The sequence below is a fragment of the Dasypus novemcinctus genome, chromosome 1, assembly GCF_030445035.2.
Source record: "Dasypus novemcinctus isolate mDasNov1 chromosome 1, mDasNov1.1.hap2, whole genome shotgun sequence".
In the NCBI taxonomy this organism is placed as follows: Eukaryota; Metazoa; Chordata; class Mammalia; order Cingulata; family Dasypodidae; genus Dasypus; species Dasypus novemcinctus.
In genome coordinates this window covers 101,736,330-101,758,432 of record NC_080673.1, presented here as the reverse complement: position 1 = coordinate 101,758,432, position 22,103 = coordinate 101,736,330, and the positions used below count along the sequence as shown (strand labels likewise).

The following is a 22,103-nucleotide window of genomic DNA, read 5'->3' as shown; positions in this document are numbered from 1 at the left end:
AAATAAATACATATGTAAGATTACTTGCATAAAGTTTAAGTGACTATAATGCCTTCATATCTCTATATATGTAATGCAGAAATTGTAGGAACACACAGAGATCTAATCAAATGTAAAGAAATAAAGCACTTTCAAAATAAATTGTATTCATAATGACTACTATTCATAAAAAACTTGTACTTCTTCAACAAAGGTGTTTTTCTAAGAATGGCCATGTCTGTCTAACCCCATGAAAACTTAATATTTGTAACTTTAAGGTAGCATTCCCAACAAAATGATTTATTTTTTTTAGCCATAATTTGTATACTAACCTTATGCACATGAAATTTCTAATCTCAGTAAAAAAGATAAGGACAATTTTCATCTTTCAGGTCTTTGTATAAAGATATATTTCAAATGAGAATTTGCTTGACTTTGGAGATTTTTATATTTTGTATTTCATTTTGTGGCCCTCCCTATCAAGTCAGCTATCCCTGATAAAAGATTTCACTTCAAGGTTAGGATTCTAGAAAAATGGTCTTGAGAGGGGCCAGGGTGGATGCAAGGTTATATTTCAGACTGAAATATGGCTATAGTATTTTCAAGTACATTCAAATAGCCCTTAAGAAGGAAGCACTTTATTCCTTTTCTTGTCAAAACATCCCCACATGTCCCTTATACCATCTTATTTAGTAGGTATTGTTCATTACAGGTCTCTCTCATGGGAGTTTCCAGGGAGAAAAGTTGGTTCAGTCATTATGGCCCTTGCTATACAAGGATACTCATTTTAGTTCCAGATAAGTTTCACAATTAATTTTCTGAATCTTTTCCTAGAAATGGGATTCAAAAAGCACAGGATTCAATCTAACCAATTGAGGTACTCAGGCAAGTGCTTCTTGTCAGAGGTATAATTAAATTAAAGGTCTGCTATACCCAGTTGGCCTCCTCCAAACTTCTGGCACATTAATGATAGACAATGTTAATTTGCTAAAATCCCATTTAATTATAGCTTCAAACATAAAGGGAAATCATCTAGATTTCAGGAATTAAAGTTCTGTTTACCATTATTTTGATGTTATTGGTGGTGGTTATAACTTAACAATTTACATTTAAATCCTAAAATTCAGAAGGACTTTTTATAATAGCAGGCAAATAGTATAAAAAGTTTAAAGGGACCATACAAGAAACATTAAAATTCAATTAAGCTTAACCGAGTTTGACTGCCCTCATCACCCACCCACATAGATTGTTGAAGTGAGAAGATAGGCAGTTATTATTATGGCATAAAGGTGAGTACATGTTGGGGAGAAAAGTGTCAGCACCAGTTTTCTTGAAATATGCTTCTGTATATCTGCATTTATAAAAAGTAGACTGCTGTGGTTTAGCTCTCAAAAATGAAAACTTCCTTGATTTTTCCTAATGAGTGAAAAAAATGAAAAAGAGAGACTGAAAACTGCAGCCCACCAAAGTTTAATCATTAACAGTGAGCCCTTCATCGAACTTAGGTCCTGATTTTGGAGTTTGGAATCTGACCTTTACCCAAAGATAAACATTATTGTCGCAGGTTCTGAGGGGGTCACTTCCTCGGCTGCCATCTGAAGAGTCCACTTCTCAGTGACTCTTAGCTAAGAACTGAATGCAGAAGAGGCTAGCTAAGCAGTATGATTCTTCTTGCTGTGCTTTTCCTCTGCTTCATTTCCTCATATTCAGCATCTGTTAAAGGTAAGTTTATGTTGTCTTTGGCTAAATTTTAATTTCAATCTCTGGGGGAAGGAGTGCATATGTATGCGTGTGTTTTAATACTGAGTTTTCTAACTAAACCATCTTCAAAACCGTGTAACTTTGGAATGCTTGTGAAGGCATGACCGGATGGGAATGAAAACCAAATTCAAATTCTTACATCCATTAAAGAAAACAGAGGTTTCATTTAGTTTTCAGTCCCCAGACCATGTGCTTCTTGGTGGATTTCCCATTCATGCTCTATTTTTAAAAGGCGAGAAAAGATGCCAGCTATTGTTACCTGTTGCTGTTGGCCACTCATTGAATGCTGCTCCCTCATTTGAATTGGAAAAGAAGATTTACAAAGAAAAAGAAAGCAAAAAACTGTTCTTAAATTTCCTTCTAGTTGCTTAGCAATGTGACCTCAGAAAGAATTAAACCCAATGAAGAAGGAATTTGACTTACCAAAGAACTGAGAATGAAACGATAAAGCATGTATTTAATCCCATTGCCATTCAAAAGTGACAGAATTATCTTATTGGCAAATTTAAAAAATGATAAAGTTACATGATAAAAACTCAAGAGTGAAGATTTATTATCTTTGAAAAAATAGATTTGCTAGGTATATTTTCGTTTTAAGATAAAGGTGATTAAAAATAAAAACATGAATTGATGCCCTTCAGAGAAAGCAAAAAGGAAAACTTTTTTACGGAAAGCTTTCAAAATGGACTTTGAAATCTTGTTTTAAAATGAGCCATATTTTAAAATCCTTGTATTTCTAAATATTGTGCCATGTAAGATTATCACTTTTTAGATTCTCCCAGCCTATCTATCTAATACATAACTGAGTATGATAATGTCCAATTTGGAAAACTATTTAAGTAATTTGTATAAAACAGTTCACTCATAAACTTTTAAAACCCTTTCAGAATAAATGTGGATTTTGATCATAAAGTCGAGTTTATCTGAAGAATTTTTTGCATAGAAAATTTTCACATTGGGAAAAAAAAGATCATTTTTGTTATAAATAACAATAAATGGAGGGCTTAATTTAAATTATTTCACCTACGCAAATCACACTTATCTTGAACAAAAGATAATATTTTTTAACCATTTATTTTTTTCACCAGATTCTAAAAGTTTAAGATTTAAAGATATAGTTTTTCCTTGGATGAAAATTTTCTTAAAATTAGAATAAAATGAAGATTTGTAAGTGATATCCGACTGAGAATTGTTACATGAAGAACTCATCATTTTATTATCTATCATACTTTTAAGAATTGGAAATAAGAGTGATTTCAACACCATAACTTAAAATTTAATACCACGATTATTTTGATGAAAAATAATTGCAATAGGATATTTATTGTGGGCTTCTCCTTTATCCCATTCTATGAATCATAAAATTGGAAAACAAAGTTTTCAATAAATGTACTTACAAAAGTTGAAACACACACACACTAGACAATGGCTTAGGATTTGACAGTAGGTAGTTTTTTCATATACAAGCTCAGGCAGATCCAGAGTTTTAGAATCTGAAATTATGCAATTTAGAGGCCGTCTTTGAGAAAAGATTACAAAAATATGTTACTTTTTCAAAATTTACTGAAAATATATGTTTAAATTTTGGGATCCAATGCATCACCTCAAAACTCATCTCACAATTTAAATTGCATTTGCTAAATGTAACTGTCTAGCAAATCCCCAGATTTATGGTGAAGGCAAGTATGAATGTGAAGAGAACAAAAGGGGTAGGGTTAGTATGAAGGAGGGTCTATTTAGAAAAGTGATGCTAAGCGTCTGCATTCTAAAGACTCCAGTTTTTCCTACTTTTTCATAATTATACTTTGTAATGTTTCTTCTACTCTAGTGCCTTCTTCAAGTTTTGTTTTGTTTGTTTGTTTTTAGGAGGTACTGAGGATTGAACCCAGGACCTTTTACATGCAAAGCAGGCACTAACCGCTGAGCTACATCTGCTCCCCAATGAGAGCTGGTTTTTTCATTTGTTTGTTTTCAGAAGGTACCAGGGAATGAACCCAGGACCTCATGCACGGGAAGCAGATGCTCAACCACCTGAGCTACATCTACTCCCTGAGTTTTCTTTATATTATTTTTACTTCTGATAACCCACACATAAACTTTCCATTTAACCTTGTCACCTTTAAACCTGACGTGTTCTTCACTTCCTGTCTTTCTCTCAGTCTCTGATCCTACCCTTACATTTCAGTCCATTATCATTAATCACATACCAGTTTTGTGTTTTTTTCCTCCCTACCTTTTTTTTCCTCTTTCTTTTTTTTTTCTTCCTTACCCTTTACTTTACTTCTTATAGTTTTCTGTTAGATTACTAAATTCCTTAATCTATTAGCCTTGTTATCATATCACTTCTCTTTCAAGCCACCTGTAACTTTTCTCTCCTTTGTCTTTCTAAGCCAATTAACTATTGTTATTGTCATATAAATTTTATCAATGAGTATTTAAAGACATTTCTTAAAAGGTTCAAAACTAAGAGTCTTGTTTCATTTAACTCCCTTAAAATTTTTAAATGCACTTGAGGGAACAAATGACTCCTTTTGACTAAAATTAATAAGATGGTTTCACCTAACATTGCTTCTCACAACATGTCTTTATGCATACTCTAAAGAGCAACACCCTAAAAAGGAAATTACCTCAACAATATAAATGGAAGAGAATTAACTTTAATCTCTGTCCTCATTGCACAGTATTGCCAGATTCTGAATTATATAAGAGAGATACTTTTCAAAGAAGAAAAAATAGTAGGGACAACACTACAGCACAATACAGCTCTTTGAGCCATTTTTGCCTATGTCACCTATTGAAAGAAGTAGGAAAAAGTTCTGAGAGAACAAGGCCCGTTCTTTCTTGTGTTTCATCACTTCTGTGTGATAGTCAAGAATCACATATCAAGAATGAACAACATGATAATTTGGAACAGTTTAGGATTTTTTAAAAAAATGCTTTCTCACAATTTTTAAAAAAATATTTTTTTAGAAGACACCCTCATATAGTCTACAAAATTTGGACTTCATAAAATGTAAACGTCAAACTCCACATAATGGCTGCTATATTGTATGCTGTCAAAATTCAGTCTGCTTCTGTCTTCAATCATAACTTTATACTTGCCTTTCAGGGTTGCTGTGCAGATTATATAAGGCGACATGCATTTCTTTCATGCCCTATGCAGAATTTGAGAAGAACCATAAAAAGAAGGCCTTTGGGCCAAAAGTTCTTTCTTGGCTAGACAGTCAGTATCTGAACTTTCAGTGGAGACCCTGGTTAAAATGCAGAAGATATGGAGATAGGAAAGGCTGGCGGTGTCACAAACAGACTTCATCTCCTTCAAGGTTTTTCTCCTTCTGTACCTCATACCTCAGGTTCTGCTTGACTTGGTGCTTGGGCACAGTCTGTTTTGTGCATTTGCACCTGGATACTCACTCCCACATGTCCCTCTTCTGACTCTTCTTGATTCCTCGTAAACTGCTCGTCCCTTTTCTTTGAAGGTTTATCTGATCATGTCACTCCTACAACTAAACTCTCAGGTTGTTTTCCATTCATGTAGAGCCAAACTCTAAGTCCATGCAAATGTTCCTCCACCTTCTCCTGCCACCCCATAAGTACTTCACTTTATTTTCTACTGCTGCAACTGCCATTCAGTTCCATCCTCAATGGCCTCCCCGCTATTCCTCTCTGTATCTCTTCTGTGCCTCCACCATACCTGCCTTTTCACATTTCCACATGCTATTCCTGCAGCAGGGAATATTCTTCCCACAGATGTCCCCATGGCTAGCCTAAAGTCTTTGCCCAGAGTATCATCTTCTCACAAACGCCTGTCCCTAAGCATCCTCATACCCCTTCCGTGTTTCATTTTTCTTCATTAGCTCTTCTAATATTCTGTTCAAGTTTGCTTAAGCTGCTCAAGCAGATACCATGAAATGGGTTGGCTTCTAATAACGGGAATTTATTAGTTTACAAGCTTACAGTTTTGAGGCTGCGAAAAAATGTCAAAATCAAAGCATCATTAGGTAATGTTTTCTCCCAACAGACCGGCTGCTGGCAACCCTGGACTTCTCTGATACGTGGCAAGTCACATGGCAATGTCTGCTGTTCCCTTCTCTCCTGGTTTTCATTGCTTTCAGCTTCTTGCTTTTGTGGCTTTCTCTGTCTTTGCCTGAATTTCATTCTCCTATAAAGGATTCTGGTAAGAGGATTAAGACCTATCTTGAATTAGGTGGGTCCCATCTTAAGATCCCAGTCACCAAAAAGATCCTACTTGCAATGGGTCCACACCATCAAAAACGGATTAACTTTAAGAACATACTTTTCTGGGGTACATACAGCTTCAAACCATCATGCACACTATATAATGAGCCTATTTTTTTAAAATTGTCTGTTTCCCCCTTATTTAAACATAAACAGCATGAGGGTAGAAATTTTGTCCACTTGCTAAATGATATAGTCCCAGAGTCTAGAATGGTGCCACTGTACATATTTGTAGAATGAATTCCTAGCTCATTCCCTAGAAATAAAAAGGAATTCAACCTAAAGTTTTAGGGCAGAAGAGTACAGGTAAAAGAATAGTCTCTGGAGCCAGGCAGCCTAGGTCTGAATCCTGGCTCCACCACTCAACTACCCAGTTCTACCAGTCAACTACTCTACCACTCGACTACCTTAGGTAAATTGTATAATATCTATACCCCTCAGTTTCCTCATCTATAACATGAGAATAATAATAGTACCCCACCCTATTAGGTTTTTGTGAGGATTAAATGAATTAATACACAAAAAAACATTTAGAACAGTTTGTTAGAGATAATGTATTTTAACCTTTATTTTCCTCTGGGCAGGAGGTATTATTTCAGGTTGTGGAGACAATGGAACAGAATGTTTCTCTGTAGATGCTAAAGACTTTGCAGAGGTTTTCTTAATTTTTTGGCTTTGCAAAGGAATTTTACTTAATTTGGCAGCTGCTTCACTTCCAGCCCAGTCATTTCAACCCCGTTTTCTCCCCTTCCCCACCTTAGCATCCGCATATAGTCTGAGGAAACAAAAGTTATAATAGCCTACTATATATAGGTAGCTAGACAATGCAGCCTTATTAGCAGTGAGGGAAAAATGTACACTGAAATACTTTTTTTCTACCTCCTGAAAGACACAGAGAGAAAATAACTTAAAAGAGTTTTTATGACCATACCTCTTCAATTCCTCTCTGGAGAAGACTTGATGCTACTCTTTTACATTTCTTTGAGCTAAGTTACAGTGAATTGGAGAGACTGAACTATTCCACATGTCAATTTTCTTGGCTCACAATATTGACTGCATATTTTTAGGTATTAGATTACCGCCTCATATGTATGGCCCTAAACTCTACTTTTGTACCAAAATTTGCTAATTAAATTGAGTCCATTACATTGGAAAGATATTCTTTAACTAAATTAAGAAACAGATCTGCCTTCTAACCCTTAAAATTACTTTAACATTGACTTATTTTGCATTCAATTAATATGTTAATTTAAAGTGGTTCAGATTAATTTTATAAAGCAATCCCTGGCAGGACCTCTACTTGAAAAACTAAAAGCACTGTAATAGCATTTCTTTAAAAACGTTTTGTAGTTCAACCAAGGCAATATTTAGATAGATAATCTGATTATTGAGTAAGGATACAAACTACAGTCCTATGAAATGAGAGCTTGTTTGTTTACCTATTTTTTAATTTTTCAAGCCAATGATTTAAATAGATGGACACGTTGAAACACAGCTTCATTCTTCCATTCAGCCAATATTTCCTTAGTTTCCCTTGAGCAGCACAATGCTAAACAACAAGGAAGGCACTGACAGCAAGACTACACAGTCCCTGGCTTGATGAGTGCCTTACAACTAAAACTTTACTATATCACTATCTTTATGCAGGTCACACAACTGGTCTCTCATTAAATAATGACCGGCTGTACAAACTTACATACTCCACTGAAGTTATTCTTGATCCGGGCAAAGGAAAACTCCAAGACATTGTGGGCTATCGAATTTCATCCAGTGTGGATGCTATCTTACTGTGGAGGAATCCTGATGGTGATGATGACCAACTGATCAAAATCACGGTGGGCATTTTCTACCAGACAGATGCAAAAATGAGATGTGAACAAGATCTGTGAGAAATGCGCTACTTAATATCACTTGTTTGTGCTCTTGGTTCTGTATCCATTTAATTTGTTTATCTACTCAAATAATATGTAGATCTACAGTTGTGAAGTTTTTGCTAATCAAAAATGATCTGATCTTTCCAAATTATTGAAGCAAGTAACAGAAGGAAAATGCTAGTGAGTAACTGGAGTATAATGTCCAGTTCTGTCTGTTGACATTAAACTAGCATCCACTCTACATATTCAGGAAATGAGGACTCTAGATCCATGTAATGAGAAAAACAACTGAGACAACACTAACTGAAAGAGGAGAAAAATTAAGAGGTGCCTAAGTTCCTTGATATATGAAAAGTGTAATTATCAATGAGGGAGTAAACCTATTCTATATTCTTCCTGAGGAAGGAACAAGTGCTCTCCTGAGTGGAAATTGTTAAGTCAGTACAGGGACTGAGAATTTATGTGTTGAAAAGAAGGTCAAATTGGTGACCTCTGGGGCCTCATTCAACTTTAAGATATTGTGATTCCATATTTGATTTTCAAGGACCTGAAGACAACAGATTCCTTTAATAAGTCCATTGTTTTTCTACATGTTAGTATGAAACTGGTGCACAGGACCAAGAATTTGGAACAAGATTTACCCTATTATAACTTAAGTAGTTGCCGATTCACTTTATAATAGAGATCTTTGCTTCTTTAGATGTCTCTAAGAATTGTTGTACTTTCCAAGTTGGATCAAAACTTCATCCACCACCACTCTGAGTCATTTCCCAATAGAATAATGAAGTATTCTGCAGGAAACTTTTTCTTCCTTGTTCAGTAATTAGACCAACCTTTTTTTTTTTTTCATGCTCGTTGCTTTATTTATTGTCTATGACTGTTTTCACACTACAATGATGGTGTTGAGTAGTTGTAACAGAGACTCAATGGCCCGTAAAGCCTAAAATATTTGCTATCTAGCCCTTTACAGAAAAAGCTTCTGACCTCTGGTCTAAAGTGAGCCAAGTTTGTGTGGTTTGTTTTGTTTGGAACATTTTCAAGGCATTGATACCACTGGCCTACTTAGCCATCAGTTCCCAGGTAACTTATCTCTTTTCAATGTCCCTGTGTCACTCCAGGTAGAAATAGAAACAAATTATTTAGGATTTTTCAACACCAATACTCTGCATGACAAGGAGGTGTTAAATTTAAAGAGGAGTTATAACTTTCTGCAGTGGGGTTTGGCAGAAGAAATAAAGTTCTGACTTGGTCTGCTGAGTTGTGCCAGTTGTCAAAACTCTAAAAGAATATTGAAATCCTATCCTGGGGAGTCCTGCTACATTCTCTAATAGAGAGGCAAGAATCCCCCAAGTACATGGGCAGTGCCTAGCAAAGGAGAATAGATCATTATGCCAGCCCCTTGATATTAATGATTGTGCTTATGAACTTTTTCTTCTGAAATTTAAACTTTAGCTAGTATTATATTTTGCCTAAGAGTTATCTCCTGGAAGCCTCCTTGTTGCTCAAATGTAGCCTCTCTAAGCTAAACTCAGCATGTAAACATAGTACCTTCCCTCAGTGTGGGACATGACTCCCAGAGAATGAGCCTCCCTGGCACTGAGGGATTATTACCAAACACCAACTAACAATGCATCTGGAGACTGCTACCTTTGATTTTATTCATATAGATGAAGTAGATTAGGATGGGATTCTTGCCAAACAAGTGATAGAGGAAGTGAAGAGGAGATCAGGCAGACAGGAACAGTTCTGAATGAATGGAATGAGTGACATTGACATAGAAAGAATCATATTCAAGTCACAGTTTTTGTAAGCTTGAAGTCACAGATTAAGTGTCAGCATTTTTACCTAATTCAAATACTTAATGTTTTAATATTTTCTCTATTCTTTAATGGTTAGAGCCTATGATGCATGGATTGAGAAATGACAGAAGAAATTATAGTCTCACCCTTTCTATTCTTTTACTACTTTATTTTCTGATAGAGTCCTGTGAAAACAGACATAGGACATTTTTCTAAAAGGTTTCTTTCCATGACTCCAGATAAATGATGTAAATGTTGAAAACGTGAATCAGCAGAGAGCAGAGAAGAGCATCTTCAAAGGAAAAAATCCACCTAAAATCATAGGAAAGGAAAACTTGGAAGCTCTGCAAAGACCTGTGCTCCTTCATCTAGTTCATGGAAAGGTAAAATAATTTTGAATGTAATACATCTTTTTTCCCAACTTTATACATTTCTTCCCTCTTGTGTTATTTTGAGGTGATCATGGTGTCACTACTTTTATGATAAATGGAAGCTTTTCAAGAACTAATAAACAGAAGTTGCAAATTAAATATGTCAGAAGTAAATCTGGACACCAAATTCCTTAATATTTTCTAGTCATTTAATGTTTCCTATTTCTATAAAACCCTTTTAATGTTTCCTATTTTTATAAAAGCATTTATTTACTGATATGAGGCATTATTAAAATGTGTGTTCCCTATCAAATTAGGAAGAATTACAAAGATAGTGTAAAACAGTGAGTCATTACAGCATGATTGGATAAGTTTAGGAGGGTGGACAGCTGGTAAGAAAATAATCCAATTTATAAGTAATAGGAACTTGTTATGAGAATATGAACATCCAGCTACAGTTGAAGACTTTGAAAGAGCATGGCATTTTTGAGAAATTTGACTATTAAAAAGCCTTTAGAGATTATTTTAAAATGATATAGCTGAAAAATATTGTGTGCATTAAAGTAATGAATGAACACTTTATAATATCTATATGGAAATCTTCTGCTCAAAATTCTGTAAGTGTGCATTAATTATGTTTTGGTTCTAGTCCATTGAAATAGTCTATATAGTTGGAACTGAGAACCACAATGATCAGCAAATTATTAGACATTACATATGTGGGTTTATACAAAAGTACAGATATTGTATTGACATATAAAAATGAATCAGTAACTATGAGAGCTCAATTTTAGGAACCACAGAAAGGGAGCTTTATAGTTATAACTCCACACATCTCCAAACTTAAGTGTTCCAGATTCAAAATAAAGATGAAAGCAAGTACCTCAAAATATAAATTTTAGACATCTACTATATTGCTAATTATGATGCACATTTTAAAATAAAGCATTCATTAAAATTGGACTTGTGAGAAAAAACCTTGTGTCGTCACCTCTCCTACAACCAAATATGAATCACCATCTTTAGAAATGCTTTCTCTTCATTCTCTCTTTTCCAAATACGTACCATGCTTCAGGCTTTGCTCATAGGCCCTCTCTTTCTAAAGTTCACATCATTCCACAGCTGGAAATAACCATCCTTCTTAGAACTCTCTCAGCACTTTTTATCTAGCTCATGGTCCTTATCACTTTCCTTTTGGTCTTTTATGTTCATTCCTGACTTGTGGTTCTTGGCAGAGAAAATTCCCATTCCTCTTTATATTCCAGTCCCTAACCCTCACTCCATACCCATACCTCCCAATAGCACCCGAAACTGCCTTGCACTGATTCACTTGGTATTCCATAAGCCTTTTCCAACATCCTCCCAAACCTCATAGCTCCCTGGGCTTATTTCTATGGAAACATTTATCACTGTGTATACAATTCTCTCTTTGCCTCCTAGCCACATTCAGAGTAATCTTCTTGCAGGCTATAATTGAACCTTTATCTCTGTATATTCTAATTGGAAAGTATTTGAGAAAATTCTTGCCTTTTTGGTTGACTTGTAATTCTTATTTCATTCTTCACCATATGTATAAACTCACATTATTTGCAATGGTCCAACTTTGTTAACAACATGAAATTGTTTTATTTTCTTCTCTGGGCCTCCAATGTGGCAAGATGCTTGTGCCCGTAAAATATTAATTGTATTTATAGCTTAATGACAACCTGTAAGTTGAGTGCAAAGTACTTTTGTTACACAAATAGACTCAGTGTTCTCCTGTTCAAAGGCTGGAATGGAGCTGCCACATCATTGTTTCAGTGACTCCAACATGTCAATTCTGGAGGAGCAATGATTTGTGATGAATTACTAGAGCCACAGGTTAAAGTACATATGATATCTTTCAGCTATATGATAATGCACTTGGAAAAACCATGGCACTGTAGACTAAGAAGCCATGTGAAATTCTGAGCCACATTACTGTAAGAAAGATCATTACTTAAACTACCGTTTCACTTTACTATGAGAGAAATTACAAAAAGACTGACTAAATTGCTGATCAGCTAATTTTTTTGGAGAGTATTTACTAGTCCAGGCTCAAATTTAGTTTTATTTCTCAAATTTCTGTGATTTCAAGGATGTTCATCAGGATAGATACCTAGATAGATAATTTGTCCTTCTAGAGACTCCCTCTTAAGCTCCCATACTTACATTATAAAAGAATGTCCTTCAGAATACTTAGATGCGTATTCATTGCACATCTTCTTTTTTCCATGCCCCCTTATCTACCCCGAATAAATGCATGGGCATGATTCTAGTTTTGTCTACAAATTATAAACTAGGTTGGAAATATGACAGTTATCTGGTTAAGTTGATTAACACTGGCAAATGAAAGATGCCTCAAGCTATAGTGTGGATTTTATATGGGCTTGAAATATGCATACAATTAACTGGATAATTACCAAATTTCAATTTTGCTTTTGACTGTCTGTAATGATTAGTCAAATGGCTGCTGAGACTGCCCTTTATTTTTTATTGTTTCTAGGCATTGATTGCTCTCTGAATTTGGCAGTGTGACCACTCTGCACATACTAAACCTCTGAAAGAAATGTGAAACTTTGAAAGTCTTGTAATTCCTAATGTATTTCACTTTTTTTCCATGTGCCATTTCCAACTTATGCTCTGTCATCTAATGAACTAATTTCTGTTTGCTGGGGTCATTTTCATTTGCATTATTTTTACTGTTTGATTCATTGGCAGAATTTCACCTCTTCTTATTCTTAAAGAGCATATAAAATAAGGATATCTATAGAGAGGCAGATATTTTCCTAAGGAAACTAAAAATCATGCCTACTGACTTCAAGGGGAAGTGGGCCCATGAAATTATTTGACTGGAAGTAGAACTGCTTCACCTTATACATAACACTCCCCGTCTTCCTCTTCACTTTGGTTTCCTTGAGGTAAAAGGCTTAGTTTGTAACCAAGTTATGCCTGGTGCTGCTCTCTGGACGGGCTGAAAACTATGAATTTAGATAAGAGGTTTGTGCTCGCAGACGTCCACATTCATTTCAGTACTGAATGAACTAATCAGCTTTATGGCCTGAATGTAATAAAACCTAGTTCCTATTGTGAAATAAAGAATTTAGGATTATTGCTGTGATAGCTATGTGGATTGAACTGCAAAGTTCTGACTTTTTCTTTCTTTTCCAATTTTTTTTAAATTAGAGAAGTTATAAGCTAACAAAACAATGATCCATAATATGCAGAATTCCCATACATCAACCCTCACCAACACCTTACATTGTTGTGGAACGTTTGTTACAGATTATGAAAAAACATGATCAGACTATTACCACTATATTACTAACTAGTTCATAGCATACACTTATAATTTTTCCATATACTCCTATTATTATTTTTCTTTCTTTTTTCTTTATTTTTACAAAAGCTTTAGATTACATAGATGCTACATAGAAACCATAGGGGATTACCATATACCCCAGCCCTTCCCTGCCCAACTTTGCCACATTAACATCTTTCATTAGTGTAGTACATTTACTGCAATTGATGAATACAGATTGAAGCATTGCTACTAAGCATGGTCTATAGTTTTACATTACAGTTTACACTTTGCATCTCACAATTTCATAGGTTTTGACAAAATGTATAATGGCCTGTATATGTCACTGCAATATCATGCAGTACAATTCCAATGGTTTTTAATCACAAGCTAGCTCAATTTTAACAAAGATTTTAAAATTAGGCAATATGAGATTCATAAAAGAGACTTGTCCACTTTTCCTGTTCTAAAGTGACAACAAAACTTAATGAGGGAAGTGGACATGGCTTAACTGATAGAGCATCCACCTACTGTATGGAGGGTACAGGCTTCTATACCCCGGGCCTCCTGACGCATGTGGTGAATTGGCCCACACGCAGTGTTGCTGTGCACAAGGAGTGCCGTGCCACGCAGGGGCGCCCCTGCGTAGGGGAGCCCCTCATGCAAGGAGTGTGCCCTGCAAGGAGAGCCACCCCATGTGAAAAAAGCACAGCCCACCTAGGAGTGGTGCTGCACACACAGAGAGCCGACGCAGCAAGATGATGCAACAGAAAAGAGATGCAGTTTCCAGTGCTGTCTGATAATACAAGCGGATGCAGAAGAACACACAGCTAATGAACACAGACAGCAGACAACCGGGGGGGGGGGGGGGGGGCTGGGAAGAAGAGAGAAAGAAATACAATAAATCTTAAAAAAAATAAAATAAACCTAATGAAAGAATGAAGAAAAAACGACAATTTCTCTTTCAGTCTTACAGTTTATAGGGTTCAACCTGTCAGGAAAAAAAAAGGGCTCTAACACTAGTTTCTTAGTGCCCTAGAGACCAAGATTAAGACTTGATCCATGTAAGGCAACCAGTAATAGAAGAGCCTTTGAACTTAATCCAAGGATTAAATCTGATAACTGAGATCCCTGAAATTTTAGGTAAAATTTTATAAATAGTTTGGATACATTTTGTAACCTGGAAAGAAAATGAGTGAAATGGTGATATTATACATTATTTTCCCTATGTAATGACACTTCTTGCTTTTAAAGTATTTAAGACTCAGACCAACAAATCATGGGCAATAAGTATACATGCATTGCCACCGTGTGAACAATTCAACTGTTTCCAAGCTCAAGTGATCCATTAGAACCTCTGATAGTCACTGTAATCGTGCCGACATCGTAACTCCAAATATTATGCAAAAGAAGTTGTACTGTGATTACTAAACTAAAGTACACCCAGTTTACAAAATAGAACATAAGAAACTCAGACTTGGGACAGAGAACTTGCCAGGGATTTGTTTTAGAATATGATACCAGGGATTTTCAGACGCTTAGGTCATTATTCCAGTTCCCTTTTAACCGGGACGAACACTATTCCAACATTTATAGGTTCCTCCAGTGAAATAACTAAAATTGATTGCCAGCTAAGCTACCCAGTAAATATATTGCCAGGCAGAGTATAAGTAGAAAGTGAGCTTTTTCAATAATATGGGCAAGATATTCTGTTTCTGAGACATTTCAGACTTTTTATATGGGCTGAATTGTTCAGATTGTCTTTTAATCGAATTATTTGTATAATTGCTAAGCTTTCTGTTTCACTTTGAGAAATTATAGTTGTTTAAAGAAAAATAGGAAGGGCATAAGGATATTTCTGGTAAAATACTCAGCTATAATTATCATAGAACTTGTGGAATTTTTACAGGGAAGATACATGTCTTCACCCTATTTTTAAATCATGTGATGCATACAGAGTTAATATAAAGTGAAAACAACAGGTGCTTTCTAGAAAATTCTTTGATTTTTATCTCTGTTTCTTAAACATGAACTAAATTATCAAAATGGTATAAAGTTATACAGGGCATATGTCCAGGGTACATGGTAATGTTTAGATATACTAATAGTGGAAACAATTAAAAACAACAGCTGGGGGGGGTACTGGGTTACTGGCCGGGGGGTCTCTGTCATGGTCCCTGGGGGAACAGCAGCAATCCCCCAGGTGCAACGGTAAGAACCAGGAAGGAATGAGGGCTCAACAGTGGGCTCCTGATACTAATGGCTATGCTTGTGAGCCTATACACCTGCAATAAGAACAAGGCCTAGAGTAGCATTGTGCCTGGGAGTTTCCTCCTGACAGCCTTCATGTTACTCAAATGTGGCCACTCTCAAAGCCAAACTCAGCATGTAGATGCAGTGCATTCCCCGCAGCGTGGGACATGACACCCAGGGATGAGCCTCCCTGGCACCGAGGGAATCACTACCACATACCAGCTAAAGATGCAACTAGAAAATGACCTTGAATTAAAGGTTCAATGCGGATCAGCAGAATATCCCTGTCTACATATAATAACATGACTTCAAAATGCTGCTTGACCTAATGTAAGGGGGAAATGGAAAGGAGAAATGAGTTTATAAGGCTACGAGTCTCTAAAAAAGAGTCTGGAGGTTGTCAGAAGGAATGCCGTTATGCACTACTGAGCAGAGTCTCAGAGACAGATAAAGTAGATACAACCCCAGGTATTGGTTCTTTTGAGGGATAAAGAGACCCACGGGTCCTATGCTCATGGCAGATGGGGTTCACTGCCATGGCAGATGGCCCTTCTTTGGAGCTGGTGTTTCTACATGATGGAATTGGACTCGGAGGGGATCTCTTCTCACAAGACTTGCATGCTACTTTATTGGAATTGTAGTTGGTGCTGGGGTTTAAGATATATTTAGGGGATTTGAATCTCTGGACTGACAATATGATAGCCATGCCCTGAACCTCAACAGACTTCAGCTCCTACACTCTGATTTATTGGACTGACCCCACTCAGCTAACATGGAGTTGAAGAAGGTCAACCACCACACCATGGAGCCTAGAGTGTCTACAACTGAAAGCAGGAGGAGTGCATCCAGTATCCATGTGGAATCTAAGCCCCCCCTTGACATAGATGTGCAATGGACACAACCAATCCAATGTCCACAGAGAAAATGTGGCATGGGTGTGGGAAGGGTGGCCATGGTGGCTGCTGGGTGTGGGGAATGGGAGGAAGAGATGAGATGGGGAGGCGTTTTGGGGACGTGGAGTTGCCCTGGATGGTGCTTCATGGTCAATTACCGGACATTGTAGATCCCCCCAGGGCCCACTGGATGGAACGTGGGAGAGTGTGGGCTATGATGTGGACCTTTGACTATGGGGTGCAGTGATGCTCAGAGATGTACTTATCAGGTGCAATGGATGTGTCATGGTGATGGGAGAGAGTGTTGCTGTGGGGGGAGTGGGTGGTGGGGGTGGTGGGGTTAAATGGGACCTCATATTTTTTGAATGTAATATTTTAAAAAATAATTTAAAAATTAAATTAAATTTAAAAAAATGGTATAAGACACTGTTAACATCCCTGTGCCTATAAATATAAAAAATGAAAAAAATCTAATAGTAGCCACTTACATTCCTATTGCTGCCAAATCAGTCAACCTCCCTCCCTCATTTCAACCAATTTTTCCCTACCTTCTAAAGGGAATCCCAAAGCAGTGTCTGAGGAGGCAATGAAGCAGTAGCAATTACAACCTCAAATCGTCCAATCTTCTATATCTCCTTGTAACCAAGGCCGACATGACTGTGAGGAAGGGTGAGAACAAGTCATCATTGTGGAACTTTATCTATGGCCATCATGCCTGTGCCTTAGCCTTTGTCATAGCTTTTATAAACTGAGCCTCTCAGTACTCTCAAATGGGTGATTGGTGTTCTGTTTCAAGGAACTTTTATCTTTGCCATTATTTCATGCCTTGGTTAATTTTTGTTTCAGGCAGGTAGGGAAAATGTCCACAAGCTTAAAGAGAGTGGTCTTGATTTACCTTTGTTGGGTAATCCTTCTTGCTTTCACAGAAGTCCTAGCTCTCTTTCCTTGCCTATATATGCCCATCATGTTTAGAGGATTCATTGTTAGCCGTTCCAAATTTCATATTCTGATGGTCTAGCTTTTTAGAAATTTAAAAATCTTCTTTTCACGAAAAAAGAAATCCCAACTTTGGAGTAATAATTCCCTTTCTCCCAGAATTAATAGGGATGAGACCTTTCCTTCCATTTGTTTAACCAAATCTGATAAATGATACAATTTTGCTTCCCTTGTGTTTGTCCTTTTTATCCTAGGTCAAAGAGTTCTACTCATATCAAAATGAACCTGTGGCTATAGAAAATCTCAAGAGAGGCCTGGCTAGCTTATTTCAGATGCAGCTGAGCTCTGGAACTACCAATGAGGTACTTACTAATATAATTAAGATCCAGCATCTTATTTAGAATAGGAGTACCAAAATTGCTTCTGTGGCTTTCTATTTGTAGAAATTCAGTAAAAAGTTACTAAAATGGCAATTCTTAGAAAAGGTCATTGAGTGGCCAACTCTTATTTATATACAAAACGATTGCTATTAACTCCAATATTTCATTATTCAAATACAGGTCAAAAGAAATTAGAGTCAGTTTTATTAAGGGTTATCTAGAGAATAATTGAACATTAGAGATGCAGAAAACCTTGGAGATCATTCTAATGATTCCCAGGCTTGGCCATGTACCACTATCCCACAGAGAGTGCATTAAAAATGTAGATTCGCTGAACTCAACCCAGAGATTCTGATCCAGTCAATTAGAGACTACCTGAGCCTCCATTTTGACATTCTTCTCTGGTAATTTGGGGAACCACTGGTCTGTAGTAACCCCTCTCATTTTATATATGAAGAAACTGAGGGTAAACTAAAGATGTTAAGTGGCTCATCCAAGATCACATCTGGAGTTAAGAGCACAGCTGAGGCTGGAGTCTGGATTTCTGAGTCTGAATCCAGCTGCCTGTGAGTGGGTAAGAAAATCTAACCACAGGCTTGGGCCAAGGGAATGTTTGTTAGTTTACTAGAATAGAAGTCAGTGTGGTGCTGGCAGAGACTTTGAGGTAAGCTCAGAAAAGTTAAACAGAGTCTATGTTGAATATGTTTGCCTAGACCCAGATTGTTGATATGACTAATAATGAGTTGAATTAAAACCTCAGTTCTCTAGGAACTTTTGATCAATTTCCCTTGCGGCATGGTAACCCATTCATCAGAGATTTCAGTTATCACCAGGCCATTTGTCCAACTCTTATTGGACATTAGAGAGAAGTAGGAAATCCTGTGTTATTTTTGCAACAAGAAGAAGGCACTCCTAAAACTCAGCCAAGAAGGATGGAAAATAATCCACATAAGACAATTTTCAAGCCACTTCCCATTAGAATTCAAATGGTTCATGGGAGAATCTCAAACATTATGTTCTTACTTTTCCTTTTAGGTCGATATCTCTGGGGAATGTAAAGTGACTTATCAGGCTCATCAAGACAAAGTGACCAAAATTAAGGCCTTGGATTCATGCAAAATAACAAGGTCTGGATTTACCACCACAAATCAGGTACAATCAATATAATTTTTTTTTCAAAATTCAAAGGATTATATTTTATAGATACAAATTCAAAATGATAGAAGAATAAGATAAGGATACGGTAACAGAATATAATTTGAGAACATTTATAATTTTTGTTTAGGTTATAATTCCACATATATCAAACGAATAGACTATATTATAGATGAGGGTCATGGGGGAAGGGGGGGAGAAGGCTGTTTTGAAGAGTAAAAAATGGTTATTTAACTTGATTCAAAAGCAAAAACTACTTGTGATATAAAGTATTTGTTAATTTGTTTGTAGGTCTTGGGTGTCAGTTCGAAAGCCACATCTCTCACTACCTATAAGATAGAAGACAGCTTTGTTGTAGCTGTGCTCGCAGAAGAAACACATGCTTTTGGGCTGAATTTCCTACGAACTGTTACAGGCAAAATAGTATCGAAGTAAGACTGTGCTAGAATTTTTATTTTCTTTGCTATTCTTTATTTTGTTATCATATTTTGTTTTAAAATAGATATTTTATTGTGCTTTCTTCATTTTTGACTATGAGCATCTTGGAAATAGAGATTATATTCTGTTTATTTTTATTTCTCACATCACATACAATAATACATGGCACATAGTAAACACTCAACTTTTTAACAGAATCTAGTTAAAAATCAATAGCTTATTGAATATAATTTAAATTTTAAAAAGTCACACTACTTGATTCATTCTAGCTTCTTTTCTAATTTCTCTGCAAATGCTTTTAATGTTAAGGTTAAAAAATGATGACATTTGCATTTTTTCTCCTTAAAGAGGCTGAGGTTTTTTGTAAAAAATTCATAAAAAGATCCACAGTAAAGAGATGTCTCAGAATTTTTTATATAATTTATAACATTAACTAGTCCAGCCTATTATTTCAATTTGGGAAAATTTTTCTGGTAAGAATACTTCTCATAAGATTAAGAACTGGAATTTTGAATTTAAGAGTATGTGCTGTTTTCAGATTTTAATTCAGAAAATAAATATTTCTGGCATTAAACATTTATACCTTAGGCATTTCCTCTGAAGAAGCTCTAATGTCAGAAGCAAATGGTTGCAGAACCTTGGGAGAAGGGCCCCAAACCTTAAGTGCTTGAAATTTTATTGAAGTCTCTTATGAAGTAAAATGTTGCACTTACCTTATACCATATATTATTTTCATATATTTTCATATATAAAATAAATATTTTAGTTACTTATCAAGCCTATCAATTTTTCTATGTAACAAACCACTCAAAATTTAGTGGTGTACATAAATAATAGGCATTTTTTAAAATTTTTCATGGTTTTAGGGTTTGATTCAGCCCAATTAGGCATATTTTGCTCAAGGGCTTTTACACAGTTGTAGACAGTCACTGGCCAGTGCTGAAATTATTTGAAGGTTGCTCCCTCACCCATCTGGTGCCTGAGATGGAAGATTTAAACAACTGAGGCTCCTCACACATCTCTCCTTATCTCGACATGGCTTCTTGGCAAAGTAGCTTCATAGCAGACAGACTTCTTAAATGGCACATTTAATGGCACATGGCTCCAATGGCACATGTCCTAGCAGATCATCAGACAAAAGCTGAACTCTTTTATGACTTAACCTTGGGCGTCACAGAATGTCACTTTTGGTTGGGGCAGTCACAGAGTCCTGTCCTTCCCAGGTTCAAGGAAAGGGACAATGGTAGAGTGACAAGGTTCTGGAAGATCCCAGGAGACAAAAATATTGTTGAGGTGCTATTTTTGTAAAATAAAATGTCCTGTCTTGTTTAAGGAGCAGCATGTATTTGTGTAGAAGACATCACTTTCAGAACACGGCTAAGTTCAAAAAAGTCAACCGACATCTCTTGTCTCATTCATCATCCAGGCCAATTTTCCCCCTGTATTCTCTTGTCATAATATTTTGACAATCCAGCCTCAACATTCCAAAGCTTTAAATAAAATTATTGTTCTAGAAAGACTTCATGATTGTCTTGAGTTTTTAGGTACCTCTGGAGATGTTGCGGCTTGAAAGACATGGCCTTACAGAAATTGACTAAATTAGTATCTTGTATGCAAAAGAATGATAATTAGTATTTCACTTAAATAAATGTTGATAATGTGATTTTTCTCTTCTGTGATTATGTAGGCAGAAATTAGAGCTGAAGACAACTGAAACAGGCCCAAGAATGATGGCTGGAAAGCAGGCTGCTGCAGTTATTAAAGCAGTTGATTCCAAGTACACAGCTGTTCCCATTGTGGGGCAAGTCTTTCAGAGCGAGTGTAAAGGATGCCCTTCTGTAAGTGTGAACAACCATGTTATGCAGTGAAATAGAATAATCATAACTTAAAACTCTGTATTTTCCTTGTGTCTCCAATGGAAACTTCTTTTCATTCAATGAAGAAAGTTTGTAAAGAACTACCAACCACCACTGAGTTGTGAAGACAGCAATCTAATAATATGTACCCGAGATGATATGTAAAATAAAAAAATTAACAAGTAATTATCACCCAGTCATCTGAAACTAGCAACATTATGAATTAAGGGCAGCTTTTTAAACAGTAGCACCTAGAATATAAGGAGATAAGAAGCTGATGAAGTTAGGGGAAGCATGTAGTATGAAGAGCACAGAAATGGGTCTGAATCCTGAAATGCCATGGAGTAGCTATGTGTTGGCAGGTGAGATCTTTTACTGAGCTCATTCATCTGAGTATTGCTGTGAGAACTAAAAGGGTTACCAAACACTCTACCTAAATTAGGGAATATTTCTTTACTTGACCCCAACTTTCCTACAATTACAACCAGTGTAATATCCCTAAGGCAAAGTGTAGATCATCTTGTACCATTTTAATCCAATGAAGAGCAATTTCATTTATTGCATGAATCAATAATAATATATTGGGAAACATATGTGGCTCAACCAATTGAGCTCCCATCTACCATATAGAAGGTCCGGGGTTTGATGCCCATGACCTCCTGGTGAGAGCAAGCTGACCCACATGGTGAGCTGGCCCACACAGAGTGCCGGCCCATGCAGGAAAGACACCCTGCACAAGAGTGCCGGCCGACATGGAGAGCTGGCACAGCAAGATGACACAACAAGAGACACAGAAGAGAGAAAATAAGAAGATGTAGCAAAACAGGGAGATGAGGTGGCACAATAGAGT

At 36.4% G+C, this 22,103-nt stretch overlaps 1 protein-coding gene across 1 annotated transcript in view; it reads left to right on the top strand.

Moving 5' to 3' along the window:
• MTTP (microsomal triglyceride transfer protein) overlaps nucleotides 1-22,103 on the top strand; it is a 69,120-nt gene that overhangs the window by 11,452 nt on the left and 35,565 nt on the right. Inside the window, exons 2-8 of the mRNA XM_058294946.2 lie at nucleotides 1,544-1,701; nucleotides 7,627-7,814; nucleotides 9,892-10,035; nucleotides 17,679-17,786; nucleotides 18,840-18,956; nucleotides 19,251-19,390; nucleotides 21,085-21,235. Of these exons, the coding sequence (XP_058150929.1) occupies nucleotides 1,641-1,701; nucleotides 7,627-7,814; nucleotides 9,892-10,035; nucleotides 17,679-17,786; nucleotides 18,840-18,956; nucleotides 19,251-19,390; nucleotides 21,085-21,235 (909 nt within the window). The 5' untranslated portion in view covers nucleotides 1,544-1,640. The remainder of the gene's footprint in view (nucleotides 1-1,543; nucleotides 1,702-7,626; nucleotides 7,815-9,891; nucleotides 10,036-17,678; nucleotides 17,787-18,839; nucleotides 18,957-19,250; nucleotides 19,391-21,084; nucleotides 21,236-22,103) is intronic.